This window comes from Pseudopipra pipra, chromosome 19, assembly GCF_036250125.1.
Source record: "Pseudopipra pipra isolate bDixPip1 chromosome 19, bDixPip1.hap1, whole genome shotgun sequence".
NCBI classification, from domain to species: domain Eukaryota; kingdom Metazoa; phylum Chordata; class Aves; order Passeriformes; family Pipridae; genus Pseudopipra; species Pseudopipra pipra.
In genome coordinates, this window is record NC_087567.1 from 10,456,204 (window position 1) to 10,472,077 (window position 15,874).

General features: G+C 51.6%; 1 protein-coding gene across 1 annotated transcript in view; it reads left to right on the forward strand.

The window, feature by feature from the left end:
* MAP2K6 (mitogen-activated protein kinase kinase 6) overlaps positions 1–15,874 on the forward strand; it is a 53,298-nt gene that overhangs the window by 25,356 nt on the left and 12,068 nt on the right. Inside the window, exons 2-11 of the mRNA XM_064676131.1 lie at positions 43–109; positions 1,017–1,065; positions 3,482–3,595; positions 5,210–5,329; positions 6,011–6,127; positions 6,547–6,598; positions 8,609–8,736; positions 9,378–9,455; positions 10,516–10,655; positions 13,327–13,372. Of these exons, the coding sequence (XP_064532201.1) occupies positions 43–109; positions 1,017–1,065; positions 3,482–3,595; positions 5,210–5,329; positions 6,011–6,127; positions 6,547–6,598; positions 8,609–8,736; positions 9,378–9,455; positions 10,516–10,655; positions 13,327–13,372 (911 nt within the window). The remainder of the gene's footprint in view (positions 1–42; positions 110–1,016; positions 1,066–3,481; positions 3,596–5,209; positions 5,330–6,010; positions 6,128–6,546; positions 6,599–8,608; positions 8,737–9,377; positions 9,456–10,515; positions 10,656–13,326; positions 13,373–15,874) is intronic.

Consider the following 15,874-nt stretch of genomic DNA (forward strand, 5'->3'; position numbering starts at 1 on the left):
AAAAGCGCCTTTCTTTAACTCTGCCTCTTTCTTGTTTCACAGGCAAGAAGAGAAACCCTGGGCTGAAAATTCCTAAAGAAGCATTTGAGCAACCACAGACAAGCTCCACGTAAGTCTGCAAACACTAAAGGCAGAATGAGGAGAAAACCACAAAGCCCAGTTGCTTCCAACCTTTGCTGGAGCCTGCAACTGTCCCAGGCCAGGCTGGATGGGGCCCTGAGCAGCCTGGGAGAGTGGAAAGTGTCTCTGCCCATGGCAGGGGGTGGCACTGGATGGGCTTTAAGGTCCCTTCCAACCCAAACCATTCCAGGATTGTGGAATAGTAACTTCACAGCCCTTGTATTTCTCAGGTGCAACCAGGGCATCTCAGCCCATCACCTGCACCCATCACAAGTCTCATGTGCTGCTTAATGATGCAGGAAAAGTCAAAAAGCAGGATGGGCACCCAGTTTTGACTCATGTGGCACTCTGATCACCCAGTTTGCATAACATGCATTTGGTCAAGGCATGAAAATGTGTCCCCTTCTCTACGTACTCAGCCTTGCAAAAGGAAACCCTCTGTTTTTGAGGCAATCTGTGCAGCTCCAGCCAGCCTGGCTTTCCTTGCTTCCTTGGGAATTCACTTTTTTTAGCCTGTTATCGTGTGCTGTGTGGCTGAGGTAATAATTTACACTGGGTTTAGACCTTTATGCCCGTTTAATCCATTTTTCATACAGGCTGGCAGAGATTTGGTGCTTGCCAGCTGCCTTGCCTTTCACAATGAATCTCTCTGGGTTCCTGCACAGGGAAGAATGCTGAGTCCAGCAGTTCCTTCCTGAGCCCTTTTTGGGGTGCCTTTGTGGATCTTGGCTGTATCTGTTGATCCAGGAGACTAAGGCTGCTCAGGACTTCAAGGGCTGCTGGGTGAAGGTGTGAGGGGATGGCTTGGGGGGACCCCGGGGGTTGTATTTATTCACTGAGGGAAAATTGATCTTTTTAAGGCACATTTCACATCTTTTCCCTCTTCTTTTCTTCAGACCACCCAGAGATCTAGACTCCAAAGCCTGCATCTCTATTGGCGAGGAGGTAAGGCTGGGGGACCTTTGGGTGACCATCACTTCAGCTCCCCCCCCTCCAAAAAAGGGTAGATTAATAAATACCAGCTATTAAAAACAACACAGCCCATTTTACTTGAAATGGAAGGCAGTTGCTGGATAAATAAAAGCTGAGAAGAGCCAGCCTGGGAGCTCTGGGGGCTTGTGAGCCCTGACAGCCACCTCCAGCCTAAAATATCTGACTGGCATCTGGTGTCTGTGCTCCTGCAGCAAGGGCTGTGTGTGTGGGACACCAGTGTGGCCCCTTGGCCAGCTGCAGAGGGACCTACTGGCTGGCACTGCTCTGATGAACATGCCCCAAACACTCCCCCTCTGCCTCCCTTGGCACGTGGGTTCCCTTCATATTTTCCACCCTGGAAATTCCTTCCCTGCTGCAACAAGGTGCAGCTAATCCCCTGGAAATAAGGATTACAAAGCGAGGGGGTTGCTAACAGAGCGTTTTACTCTCCTCTGCTGTTCCTTTGCTGATTTAAAGCCCTCACCCAAAGTGTTTCCCTTCACTAATATTGAAGGCCATCTCTCCTCAGGAGTCGAACTCAGGGTAGATCTTCCTGTCCTGGAAGCAAATCCTTCTGACAGCATGGAAGGCAGTCCACCTGATGGTCTGAAAAAAAATAGCAGGGAAAAAAAAAAACAAAACCCAGGACAGTTATTTTGATAGGAAAAAAAAAAGGGCAGAACAGAACCCATAAAAGCACTTCAAAACTGGACAACAAATTTATTAGGTGCAGAAGGTAGGCCTTGGTGTCAGCGAGTTAATTTATGAAGTGAAATGCTAACCCAATAGTGTTTTATAATATCTATCTTTGGATTGCTTCTCTTTCATTTTGTATTTTCCCTGGCATGGAGCAGGGGCTGGAAGGTGGAAACAGTGTGAGATGCTTCTGGAGCAAAACTGTGCAGCACGGAGGCAGAGAAAATGCTGCCTGCTGCTAGAGCAAGCAAGGCTCCAAGAAAATCCTTTCTCCCCTGCAGTCCCAGGGATGAGAAAAGGCTCCAGTGCTCCAGAAAGGCTCCGTGCACAGAGGCAGTGCTGGATGGTGCAGAGACAAACACACTCATAAACCCCAGAGCTCGGTGTGTTACAGGCCTGTTCCAGAGGGACTGGCGTGCCATGGCTTGCATTTCCCATGGATCTGCTACTTGTTTATCCAGCCAGGTTCCTTTAGGATGGGCTCCCTCTTCCACCAGCCTTTCTGCACTCACCCTGATCCCGAGGGAAAGCCACTTTCCCTCCTCTGCCTTCCAACTTTACTCCTTGTTTGAAGAGATCTCCAAGTGCTTTTTTGGAGAAGGGTCCTCATGAACAGCAGGAGCAGTGTCAGAGATGCTTAAATCTCTGCTGTCACTCCAAAATGTTAGTCAGGGCTCCTCGTGCACATTCTCACAGTGCATCCCTGCTCTCCATGGCATCCCCAGCCACTGCAGGCTGCAGGAATTTTTCTGCTGTGCCAGCAAAAAGCCACGTGGGATTATTCCCTGTGAATCAGTTCACTCTCACCCCCTGCCTTCTGGAGGGTGACTGATTGATGTGGTTGTGCCTTCAGCAAACAGAATGGCTGGGTTTAGTGGCAAAGGCATGTTTTAAACATCAAAAAAAAAAAAATAAAATAATAAAAATAGAGTGGATGCACAGAAAGGGAGAAGGGCAGGTTGGGATGCAGGGTCCAAACAGAGTCATCCTTTGGGTAAGGCCAGGAGAAAGAGATGAAAGACAAAATAAATCCTCTGTGGTGTGAAAATGGGGCACACTCAGCTGGTGTTTGACCCATCTGCAGGTCTGGAGAAATAAGCTTTTACAGGCCTTAAAAAACCTGGGAGATACTTCCATGATTGTTTTGGGGAGGAGGGTGGAAGAAAAAAGAAATATTAAAATAAGACTGAAGGTGATTCCCAGGGGAGAAGCTGCTGTGGTGTTTTCCATCCTAGCTCTTACAGGATGGAGAGGCTGAAGGTGACTGGGAGGGACAAGACAAGAACATGTAAAGATAGGACAAAGGGAAATAGATCCAAACTAAAAGAGAGTAGGTTTGGATTGGATATTAGGGAAAAATTCTTCCCTGTGAGGGTGGGGAGGCCCTGGCACAGGTTGCCCAGAGAACCTGTGGCTGCGCCATGCCTGGAGGTGTTCAAGGCCAGGCTGGATGGAGCTCTGAGCAACCTGGGCTAGTGGAAGGTGTCCCTGCCCATGGCAGGGGGTGGAACAAGATGATCTTTAAGGTCCCTTCCCACCCAAATCACTCCATAGTTCTGTGACCCTGCGGAACAGCGACTGTGTGTCCTGGGGAGGGGACTCGCAGGGTGAGGGGATGTCCCAGGCAGGGCTGGGTTTGGGGGGCATTTCTCCCCTTGCACAGCCGTGCCACCTGCTGTTTTTTCTCCCCCAGAACTTTGAGGTGAAGGCTGATGACCTGGAGCCCATCTCCGAGCTGGGACGAGGTGCGTACGGGGTGGTGGAGAAGATGCGGCACATGCCCAGCGGGCAGATCATGGCAGTGAAGGTAGAGTGAGCCTTTGGGGGGCTTCGTGTCTCTGTCGGGGGGTGTGGGCACAGCTCTCATCTCTCACTTCTTCTCACATGTGCCTTTGCTGAGATTTACTGCCTTTGCTTTGCTTCTTTCCTCGTGAAACTCTTCTTTTTACAGACATTCTCTAACGGTGTTTTGCTCTCTGCAGTTCCTTTGCTGGTTTAAAGCCTTCAGACAAAGTGTTTCCCTTTGCTAATGCTGAAGGCCATCTCTCCTCAGGAGTCTGACTCAGGGTGGATCTTGCTGTCCTGGATCCTTCTGACAGCATGGAAAAGCAGTCCACCTGATGGGCTGAAAAAATAGCAGTCAAAAAAAAACCCCAGGACAGTTTTGAGCTCGAGGGGTTCAAAGAGTGCTCAGAGAGATTCAGGCCTTTCAGCCAATGGGTGTGTTCTAAAACTATGATGCTCAGTGTGTTTCCAGCACTGCAGTGCATTAATCACTCACCTTCATCCACAATATCCCTGTCTCCCTAGAATTCTCTTTGCCATGATTTTTTAAACATTTTATTTTCTGATGTAGCCGTGCCCTCAGACTCAGGGCTCTGCACTTTGTAAAGAAGAGCAAATTCAATTGCATAGGAGAATTTTCTCCGTCTGGGACTTTTTTTTAGGCTATTTGGAAGGGGAAATTTTTGTTGGGATTTTCACATTTTGCTTGCTGCAGTGGGATCCTGATCCATGGCAGGCTTGTAGGTGCTGTTATGAAAAGTTTTCATAACAACAGCTTAGACTCATAAATTTGGAGCTTAGGGAAATGGTCATGGGAAAATTTGTAGTTTGGGTAGGACCAGTTTTTGCTTGGCTGAATTTTCCCTCAAGTTTCCTTTCTGAATAAGAAAAAAAAGAGATGCAGAGTTGGAAGCTGTGAGCAAACTGAGGGAAAACTCTTAGCTCCTCAGCTGTGGATAGACTTTGCTGTGGGTGCTGGGTGGGACATTCCTCAGGGCCTCTGTGCTCTGCCTTTGGTCTTCTTGTTTGCTTTGGTGGTCACCAAAGTGCAAAAGATGCCTGTGAGTGTGATGGAAGATCTGAACAGGGTATGGCAGGAGCATTCAGGCTGCCTGTGATGCTGAACAGTTTAATTCTGTGCCATTACTGGCCCCGAGGGGCTTTGGCCAGGGAGCCTGGAATCTGTGTGTGACCCATGCTGGACTGTGTCATGCCCTGTTGTGGCATTTCCCAGCTGAGGGTCTCCAGGTATAGCCTATAAATGGCATCTCTTCCTGGGAGACTGGGAAATGCCCATTTTCCATGCTCTGGTGCAGGGCTGGAGCCCTGATGTAACAGATGTAACAGCTCCAAAATCACAGCTTTCCAGCAGCCTACAGTCTGATCTCCTGCTCCTGCCTCCTCTGCCAACACTCATTTCTTTTGGCTTTTGCAAAGAGAGGTGTTTGCAGGGAAGAGGGAGGATCCCTGTGCTCCTGCCGTGGGTGCTGGGCTTGTGAAGTGCCTGTGTGATAACAGGGGGGCTCACGGGATGTGCTGGAAGGGTCAGGGGGGGTGTGAGGGCCCCGTGGCCATCCCTGGTGTGGCTGTGGCACCCAGGTGCTGGCAGCCACCCCTGACACTCCCTGTCTTCCAGCGGATCCGAGCCACGGTGAACAGCCAGGAGCAGAAGAGGTTGTTGATGGACCTGGATATCTCCATGAGGACGGTGGATTGTCCCTTCACCGTCACCTTTTACGGGGCACTTTTCCGAGAGGTACGGAATCCTGGGGCTGAGCCCTGCTGCCCCTTCTCCCAGGCTCTGAATTCCCATCCCTCCAAGTGCCAGAGGTTTAATGTCCATCTAAACACAGCACTTGGTACAATATGGATTTGCTCAGTCCTGGCCCAGGATCTGTCACATACAGTGAGTTTTAGTGCTGGGGACAGCCGGGCACCGAGGCCACCAGCCCATAGCCTGGTCCTCTGGTGTTAATATTGCCCTGGCTTGGGATGAGAAAGCCACAGGGAGGGAAAATGTGGAAAGCTCTGAGAAGCAGGATTTATTGAAGAGCTTTAAGCATAACCCTGCAGAGCTGAACTTTTCCTGGCTGGGCATTAGGAGCCTGAGTTCCGATAACTTTCTGGGCTCCTAAATCACCAGGACTCTGCTTTGGGAAAAAGACAGCAAAAAACACACCCTAAATGGTAGGGAATGTGGACAGCACCTAATTCCAGCTGGAGAGGAGGGAAAGGAAAGCCCAGCACAGTTTTGCTGAATGAGTTTTAAAAGACAGGGAAGAAGCAAACAGGTCAGCAAAGGGCAAGTGCCAAAGAGCTTTGCACAGGACAGGAAGGGAAAGAAAGAAAGGAAAACCTGCACAGGACAGGAAAGGAAAGCAAGGAAGGAAAGGATGCTTGGTTCCAGTAGGCAGATATCTGCTTGCTTTTTTTCCAGGGAGACGTGTGGATTTGCATGGAGCTGATGGATACCTCACTGGACAAATTCTACAAACATGTCATTGACAAAGGCCTGACAATTCCCGAGGACATCCTGGGGAAAATCGCCGTCTCTGTGAGTATTAGCAGGGTGAGGAGGGGAGGGAAAGGGGGTTTTCCTTCTGAGCCAAGTCCTACATGACCCAAGCTCCCTGCTCTGTTTGCACCAGGAAGAGCATTCCCAGCCATTCCCAGCTGGCTTCCAGGATCAGGTCTGAGGTGATGTTATTTATAAGCTGTAAATAATCCAAAAAGTGCCTGTACATATAATGAAGAAATGACACAGCATGAAATGTGGGGAGGGTCCTGCAGCTCCTTTGCCTTCTCATTAGGGTCCTGGGACATCCCTGGGCACCCACCATCACCTTGGGCTGCTGGGAGGGCGCAGGACTTGTGGGAAACCCTCCAGGCAGGTCTGATGGGGTGAAGCCAGATGTCATTTCCTCCTCCCCAAAGTGCTGCCAGCCGTGATTGACTCTGCATTTGTTGTTTCAGATTGTAAAAGCACTAGAACATCTCCACAGTAAGCTCTCCGTGATCCACCGAGGTGAGTGCCAGGCACACAGCCCTGGCCATGCTGGGGTCTGTCTGTCTGTCTGCTCTGCTCTCAGCCTGGCAAGGGCTCCCAAAACACCCCAGATAAAATGGGCCTTTGACAGCAAAACTGTTCCCTGGCATCTCATGACTTGCAGCAAAACCCAGTCAGAGGAAATGGCTGCTGGAAGCTGCCTGCTGGTCCCAGCTTTTCCCTGAGGTGGAGAAGTGAGCTCCAGCCTGGTTGTGCTGGTTGCCCCGTTTCCCTAAATCCGTGGTCTGCTTCAGCACCTCTGTGAAATTCAGCCAGTCTTCTCCTCCTGTGCTTGGTGAGCTTTGGACCAGGCTTTGCCAAGGTTTCTCCCCCAGTTCTGTGCTGATGTGCAGGGAGAGGCATCTCTGTGCCAGAGAGATGCCTCATGCAGTGATCTACCCATGCTCTCCCCTTCCCTGAGCTTCCCTGAGCACTGGTGGAGCAGAGCAGTTTGATAGCTAAAATAGCCTCCAGTGAAATCATAAATACCCTCCTTAAGCTCTTCTGACATGTTTCCCTCTAGAGCATCTCACAGATGCCATGAACACACTTAGAAAGAAGCAAATTTGAAGTTGCTGCTTGACACCTTTATTTTTCAAAGGGTCATTTTCAATTTGTCACGAGGAGGAAAAAGCCCTCCCTGGAGTGTGTGAGTGCCTGGGAAGGAGCATCTGAAGCAGCAGAGTTGAGCTGGAGCAGGCAGCCACACTGGGTACATTCTGCCTGTGGCTGGGAGTTGAGTTTCTGCCCTCTCTGTATCATTTACAGGAGGTGGAAAGTGCTGCTTGTGTTTCTGTTTACTTGTTTGATTTCCACTGAAAATTGTCTTATTTCAGCCTTGTAACAGATGGGTGAGGATCTCGTACCTGAGGGTTTTGATTGCAGGATGCTGATAAGAGAGCAGATGTTAATGAGCTGTAAACCACCCAGTTCTAATAAGCAGGACTCAAAAGCAGCTTCTGGCCTCCTTCAGATGGTGTTTCAGCCTTGTATTAAATAGCTTATCACATGCAGACAGAGAAGAGACCTGGGGTTTCTAGGTGGCAGCAGGGAAAGGATTGCTCCCTTTGGAGTCACCTCTGCTGTGTTGGGATTTCATTTGGGATTATCCTCATGGAGCAATTGTCTGCTGTGCAGGAAAGCAACTCCATGCTCTCCTGGATATCACTTCCTGGCATCTTTCTGTGCCTTTACTTCCCTTTCTGATGGGGATTATAACGTGCTGCAAGTGTGAACACACCAGGGATTGTGAGGCCGTGATGGGAAGCAGATAAATCTGGCAGTAATAAATAGATGAGACACTGGCCTGATTTCCATAAGGTGTGGAGCACCCACACACCTGCTGCTGCTCACGCTGCCACCAGGCCTGGGATCCTCAAAATCAGAGCCCATTTCTGAAATCTTGGTCCTTGTCTTAGTTACAGCTCCCTCCTTCCCTGCACCCCCTGCTCCCTTTCACCCTTTCCTGCCCACTCCTCATGCTTCCTCCATGGTTTTTTCCTTTGCTGGCACGAGGCCAGATCTGTGGGGACTTGCCAGAGCTGCAGCCCTTTGCAGACATCCCACAGAGATGCCCCCAGCCCTGTGGAGCTGCTCCAATGTCTGCAGCCTTCCCATATGCAGTGGGATGTGATGGTTATGTGCAGAGTCACCTCTTGCTTCCCCAAACTGGAGAGGGGAGCCTGCAAGCGAAGGGACACTGTCAGGACACGTGACAGGCCCATGGGGTTGTCACCTGAACGCGTGACAGGCCCATGAGGTTGTCACCTGAACCTGTGACAGGCCCATGGGGTTGTCACCTGAACGTGTGACAGGGCCATGGGGTTGTCACCTGAACGTGCAGCCAGCAGGGTTGTGGCGTGTCCAAGGCTCGGGGCTCTGCACGGGCTCCTTGGGTGCCCTCTGCTGATAGGAAGCTCTTCAGCTGTTTTTGGCTTGGCCCAGGCACCCACGTGTGACAGTGACTGTGGTCTGTGTTCCTTCTTGCAGATGTAAAGCCCTCTAACGTGTTGATCAATACGCAGGGGCAGGTGAAAATGTGCGATTTCGGCATTAGCGGTTACCTCGTTGACTCGGTTGCTAAAACCATGGATGCAGGATGCAAACCCTACATGGCTGTAAGTTGAGCTGTGGAGAAGCTGCGTGGGGAGCAGCCAAAGGAACCTGAGCTCGGGGGGAAGGATCAGCCTCTGGCATGTGCCCTGGGAACTCCTTTGGGAAGATGTATCCCTTGTAAAGGGGCAGAGAGGGAGTCGGATCTCGTGGGTCTCCTGGGCACAGCTTCCTGCTGCCTTCTCTCCTCCCTGTGACCTTGGGAAGCGCTCTGGAATTGCTCCTTCTTGTGTGTTTGCCTCATGGGGACAATAGTACTTGGCATCTGGGAGGAAAAACAGTCCCCAGGGATTGGGTCCCTCCGGCTTCACCCTTTGTGGGGCACTAGCGTGGGGTGAAAACAGTCCTGGAGAACTGAGGCTTGTCACCCCTCCATACCAGCTGTGCCAGGTCACCTCCACCACGCCAGTCCCTGGTGCAGGTGCCACCTGCTTCTGGTGACCCATTTCACTGCCTGCCCTTACTGGTGAGGATGGGAGGCCAGATTTAGCCCCACAACAACCAAGAGAGCAACCTGGTGTTGTGGGCTGAGGGGTCCTGTGCTAAGAGCCCCCCTAAAAGCCCCCGCTGAGATTGGTGGGCCCTGGGTGTGGGCATGGCACTGGGACCATCCCTGTTCCTCACCCACCTCTGTCTCTCTTCACAGCCTGAGAGAATCAACCCAGAGCTGAACCAGAAGGGGTACAGCGTCAAATCTGACATCTGGAGCCTGGGCATCACCATGGTAGGGTGACCCCACAGCCCTGCTGGCACCGGTGGCACCGGTTCCTTGGGAAGGTGGCGGGCTGGGAATGGGAATACAGTTCTGGGGAGACAAGGGAATGTGCTGCAGGGTTGAAGGGAAGGAGGATGGAGCTGCTTTGTGAGCTCCTTGCTGCCACAGCTGCCAGGAGATGGCAGCATGGACTAAGGCACAGGCGTCTGGCGCCTGGAGCAGGTTGGATTCCAAGCACAAAGACGCCCTCCCAGCACTCAGCAATTAGCAGAGTCCCCCTCAGGAGAGCAGGGATGGGGGGTGTCTCCCACGCAGTGTTTAGGGGGAATCCATCTGCTCACAAAGTTGTTTTACAGCACAGTTACCCTGTGCTGTGTGGGGCTGGTTTTAACTTCTTCTTTCCCGGGTGATGTCGGACATGGGGGTAACAGGGAATTGAGTATGGATCCATGTGGATCTCCTCTGGCCTCTCCCTTTTGCTAGGGGAGGTTAAGCAAGATGTTATGGCCAGGGTGGTGAGGAAATCATAGAGTGGTTTGGGTTGGAAGGGACCTTAAAGCTGCTTTTGTTCCACCCCCTGCCATGGGCAGGGACACCTTCCACCAGCCCAGGTTGCTCCAAGCCCCATCCAACCTGGCCTTGGACACTTCCAGGGATGGGGCAGCCACAGCTTCTCTGGGCAACCTGTGCCAGGGCCTCACCACCCTCATAGGGGAGAATTTCCTCCTCACTTCTAATTTATATCTCTCCTCTTTTAGTTTAAAACTGTTCCCCCTTGTCCTATCACTGTCTGCCCATGTAAAAAGTCACTCTTCCTCCTGTTTGTGAGCCCCCTTTAAGCACTGAAAGGGGCTCTGTGATCTCCCTGGAGCCTTCCCACCTCCAGGCTGAACAATCCCAGATCTTTCAGCCTGTCTCCATAGCGGAGGTGATCCAGCCCTCCAATTTGTGTGGAACCTAAAAAAACCCCACACCCCAGGGTGGGGCACACGGGAGTCTGAAATCCGTGGGGCGGGCGGGCTGTGGGGTGTCCAGCTCCAGTCCTGAGGTGTGGGCCGTGTCTCCCCAGATCGAGCTGGCCATCCTGCGCTTTCCCTACGACTCCTGGGGGACGCCCTTCCAGCAGCTCAAGCAGGTGGTGGAGGAGCCGTCACCGCAGCTCCCAGCGGAGAAGTTCTCAGCGGAGTTCGTCGATTTTACCTCGCAATGGTAAAAACACCTCCCCGGCCTCTGCCGTGCTAGGGGAGGCTGGGGGGCACACCTGCCCATTGGCATCCTGCGCCCCTGTCCCCACAGGCAGCTCCTGGGGGCACAAACCCGGTTTTTGGGCAGAATGTGTCCTCGCTGGGCCCGGTGGGCGCCTGGCACTGTGTGGGCAGAGCAGTGGTGATGGTGGCTGTGAGGGTCTGCCTGCCTGAGGTGGTGAGGAACAAGCTCAGTCCGTTTTGGGGAGGAGGAAGGGGTTTAGGAGGCTCTGGTTGCCCCCCCAGCAGCAGCACAGGGTTCCTGTGTGCACAGGCAGGTGCAGTCAGGGGGGTCCTCTAGCCCCCTCATGTCCCTGCGGCTGGAAGGGGGAGCAGGATATGGAATGGCCGCCTCCTCCTGCTTCCACTCCCAGGGGGCACAGCTCTGAGGGCAGAGTTTGCCCCGTGGTGGCCCCTGTCAGACTCTGCCCCGCTCCCAAGGCCCTCCAGCTGCTGCTCCTCCGCTTTCCACGGGACTCGGCGCTGGAAGCAGCGGGAGAGTTTGGCTGCGGCGCAGGAACGGGGCTGGAGCAGACGCTGCTGTCTGGAGCTGTGAGGGCCGTGCAGAGCTCCGGCTCTGCAGCGCCCGGGGAGGCTCAGAGCTGCCCTCAGCCCGTGGTTCACAGAGCTGGCAGCTGCCCCGCAGCTCCTGACTGCCGCTCCCTCCAGCTCCCTGGAACCGCCGGGGAGGCGGCTGGATTTTCCAGGCGCTGCAGTGCCACGCGCCGCCTGCCAAGTTGGCAGGTGGATGGTGGGTTTGTGTGGTGGCCAAGAAAGGACGGCACATCGACAAATACAGAAATGTGAGACTGTTCCCCAGTGCCAGGGTCGGGGCCGGAGCCCGGCCGGCTCTATCGTGACCCAGGAAGGGGATTAGCAGCCACTCCTGCCCGGGGACTCTCAGTGCCGGCGTTCGGATTCCTGGGAGTCGTGTCCAAACATGTTTTCATGTCCCTGTGGTTCAGCTCCTCACCTCCCCACCGACTCGTGCTGGGGAATGCCTGCCATGCCCACACTGCTCTGTGTCTGGAGAGGTGGGAGCTGCCTTGGAAACCCCCCCCCCCCAAAAATGCCCACCATTCTCGCAAGGCCCATGCTGAGGTTTTGGACCAGCTGCTGTCCTCCCATGCTGGTTGTTATTGCCAAGCTGCCTGTTTGTGCCAGGCAGGCTGTTCCTCACTGAGTGATTTGCTCTTGCAAGCCCAGTGTCCTGCAGCTCAAGCTGTGGCTGGTTTAGGAGGTACATCCAGGGCCACTTTGGGGAGCATGTGGCGATTCCTCTCTTTGCAAATCCTGCCCTTCAGGATCACTGAAGATCTGTCAACACCAGCATTGTGGCATGGACTCAGAACAGGGAGTTTGGCTGCAGATTGCACTAGTTTTGCGTTGCTGGAATCTGAGAATTTCTTCTGTCACCAAACCAGGTCACATCCACTCAGTGTATCAAGCCTGGCTTGGTTCTGTGTCTAATCCATCTGCTGCCTGGGGCAGTGAAGTCTGATCACCTGTATCCACTGCAGGAAGGTTCCTGGGATGTCTGAGTCAGGATCAGATCCCAGTATGACTCTTAATTCCTGAAAATTTACATTGATTTCAGTAATTTGTCACCAGATTTCCTGGTATTAATAACCTAGGAGCAAGGTTTTTATTCACAGAGGGTCTAAATTAAGAGGATTATACCAAATCTGGGCACACCTAACCTTGAAATTCACCTTGTCATCTTGGCTCGGGCTGCTCTGGAGCTCAGAGGATGTGACACATCCCGTTACCTTCAGCTTGGTGGTGTTGGCACGTATCGGCCCTCGGTTCCTCTGTCCATTCACAACATGACACTGAACACGAACCCTCTACACACAGCAAGCAGGAAATATCTATTCAGTGTGTGTCCCCTGCTTCCTCTGGGCTCCTGCAAATCCCAGCAGAGGAGCGACTTATCATCGCCGAGGTTCTCACTTTTGTTTTGCTCAGTGTGACACCTTTTCCCCGCCACCGCCGTGTACGTGTGTGAAGATCTTTTCAAGTTGCTCCAAGCGTCTTTCCCCTAAATACACTGCCAGGAAGTGAGCAGAGATTACGTCCTGTCTTTTTAAAAAAAGCTATTTTCTGCTGGAGGGAAACCAAAATAGCTCCCATCTACAACCCTCCAGAGCCATCTGTTGTAGGAGAGGAGAAAAAAAGGATGTCCCATGGAACCGTCCCCGCTGATAACGGCACGGGGATAAACAAATAGTTGTACACGTGCTTTGGAGCCACTCAGTCACTGCTCCCAGTCAGAGGTTGCAGGCTGTATCCATTCCCTTAGTCACTGGCCTACTGCAGGGCACCCAAAAACCCAGTTGTGCCTGACCACCAGCAACAGGCAGTGTCTTAACTGGTGCTTATGGTGTCTCCAGGTCCTGTTTGACCCTGAGCTCAAAGCACTTGTGTACCCAGCCCTGTGTTGATTGATCTGACTGGCCTTGATCATGTTGGCTGAGGTGTCCTCAAGGTTTAAGTTTGCTCAGCATGGATGAGTAGCTGAACTTATTCTCCAGGGGCTTGAAACCTTGCTTTTTTCATGGTATAATTTTATGGCTTAAATTGCAGACAGAATGTAACTTTTAATCTTTTCTTCTTTTTCTTTTTCTCCATTAAAGCTTGAAGAAGAATTCCAAAGAACGGCCAACATACCCAGAGCTTATGGTGAGTGTGGCTGCATCAAGCAGTGTGTTGGTTCAGAGCTGCAGTGGGTTACAGTGAGATGCTGAAGGCAAGGATTCCAGTAATGATGAGGATTTGGGATGCTTAGCATCTCCTTTTTCATAACAGACGTGAGAATTGTGACACTTCAGGGTCCTGTGAGGGTGACTGCCAGTCAGAGATGCTCTTTGAAATCTCATTCAGGTGCTTTTCCAGTCACATCAAGGGAGAAAAATTGGTAAAAGCAGGTAATAGATTTGCTAAGGGAAAAGAACGAGGCTGTGAAGAATCAGTGAGGATAAAATCCTCCTCTTGGGTTTGTGTGATGGATTCAGACACCTCAGTGTGCCCTGGATGCTCCACATGGGCTGCAGGAGCTGAGTGCCCTGGGCTTTACTGCTATGGTGCCTTGGAGAGGAGACTTTTTGGACAAAGTAATTCCTGGATGTTGGGGACAGAGACAAGTCTGTGACTAATAATTCCGGTTATTGAATTTCATCTGCTGCTTAGAGACTGTTTGCTGGGAGCACGTCTGGGACAGAGGAATAACTGAGGAAGAAAAGGCCAATAAAGTCTGGGGATGGGGCAGGGCAGGGCAGGGCAGGGCTCTGGGTGAGCTCCCAGAGCAGACACTGAGGTCTGCTCAGCCACTGCTCTGGGCTGTAGCTGGCAAGAACAGGTTCTTTTGGGCAGACTTTTCTGCTAGGGCTCCACAGCTTCATGGCCTCTCTCTTCTGACTCTCTGGTATTGATCCTGGTGCTCCTAAAAGCTGGCAACAAGCAGGAGAGTTTAGGAAGTCAGTGTTTCACTCCTGTAGGCATCTAGTCCTTTTTCTCACTCTCACCTGATTCACAGCTTGCTAAAAGCAGGAAGGTGCCTAACTTTGTTATTTCTGAAGATCCTGACCCAAATGCTTGCTTGTCCCTACATTCCCACCCCTTATTGGTGCCACTGGCAAGATCTTCTGGGTTAAGGCTGGAAACTGCTGCAGAAGTTCCTCAGGTGTTGGTATCCCTCGAGCTGTAATTCTTGGGACAAGCCATCTGGAGGATCAGTGTCATTGTCACCTCACGCTGTCTGCTCAGAGGGGTGAAGGTGCCAGGGTTTAGGGTGCTCTGGCTGCAGGTCATGCTGGAAATCCACGTACCTCTTGAACCTGAGTTGTCAGCAATGAATAATTCCCGTGGCATTTCGTGCTGGGCCCTGTAATTCAATTAGACTATATATAGCTCTGATTGACACACAGTTTGCCCAAATACTGGTTTCAAACAAAGGGAGGCCCGAGGTTTATGACTTTTTTTTTTTAAAAAAAAAAAACACCTTTTTTTTGGTATATTATTGAATAAATACATATATTTATTTTAAGCAAATTTCTGAACTTTGCCAAATGGCCTTTTATCAAAAAGGTTCACTGAAGCAGCTCCGTCTGTTGCAGCATTAATTCCCACTGGCAAGCGAGTGCATTTCTATTGAATTAGGTTCTTGGATCACCTCTCTGGAGTATCTCAATGCTGTGGTATTTTATGGCTGACATGAATGTTGTGAGGTCCTGTGGTTGAGGGTTGCTGTTTTGTTGGGGTTTTTTTTCTCTCTCTTATGGCATTAAGTTGCGGTACTGGATTGGAGTTGTCATTTAGACCAAGACTGCTCCCTTGCTTTCCTGTGGAATTGAGGTTTCTCATGGAAAATATGACTCTGTGCTATCTTGAGCATCAGGAAAACTGATATGGGTGCTTAATTTCATTTTCAAACCCACTTCCCCAGGTGAAGTGGAGCGTGAAACTACTGCAGGGCCGGTGGTCTGCACATGGCGTGGAGCACATCCTGCCTGGCACGGGGGGCTCTGTGCTCTGGCCAGGCTCAGGCACTGCAGAGGGGTTGGGTTCACTGGGACAGGTCACTGCTGCCACCCATGTCACACTTGGGGGTGCTTCCAGGCTGTGGTAGCTCTGCTTTGGGTGTGACTTCACTGGGCTGTGAAAGCAGCAGCATCACGCTGGGATAATAACACGGCAGGTCATTTAGGTCACCTCTCCCACAGTTATTCAGGACGCTTCAATTCCTGTGACTGTCTGACCTAGGGAGACCTTAAATTTTGCCTGGATCCTTGCCTCAACCCATTTCAGCCCTGTTTCCCACATAATTGTGCTTCCTCTTCCTTTCTGGTGTGTCTTTGGGTCACTTCCCATCTCCTCAGAGCTGCCTCGATAACTTTCCACTCAAACCCACCTTGGAAAATCTCTTTTCTTTGCCCTTCTCACTGCCATAAACAATCATTGAAACAGCCAGTGCTTGGGGACTGAGGTGAGGGGGGCCAGCTTGAAAAAAAAAAACAACAAACCCCTGGAAATCCCAAACTGTCTTTAAAAACCTGTCTTGAAATGAGAGGGTCTGGATTCAAACTGAGCTCCTCCAGCCTTGCACAGAGAGGTCATCACTGTGAGCCCTGCAGGGCCCTGGCTGGTTTTTGGTTCTCTCTGACACTCTCCATACAAATAAATCCA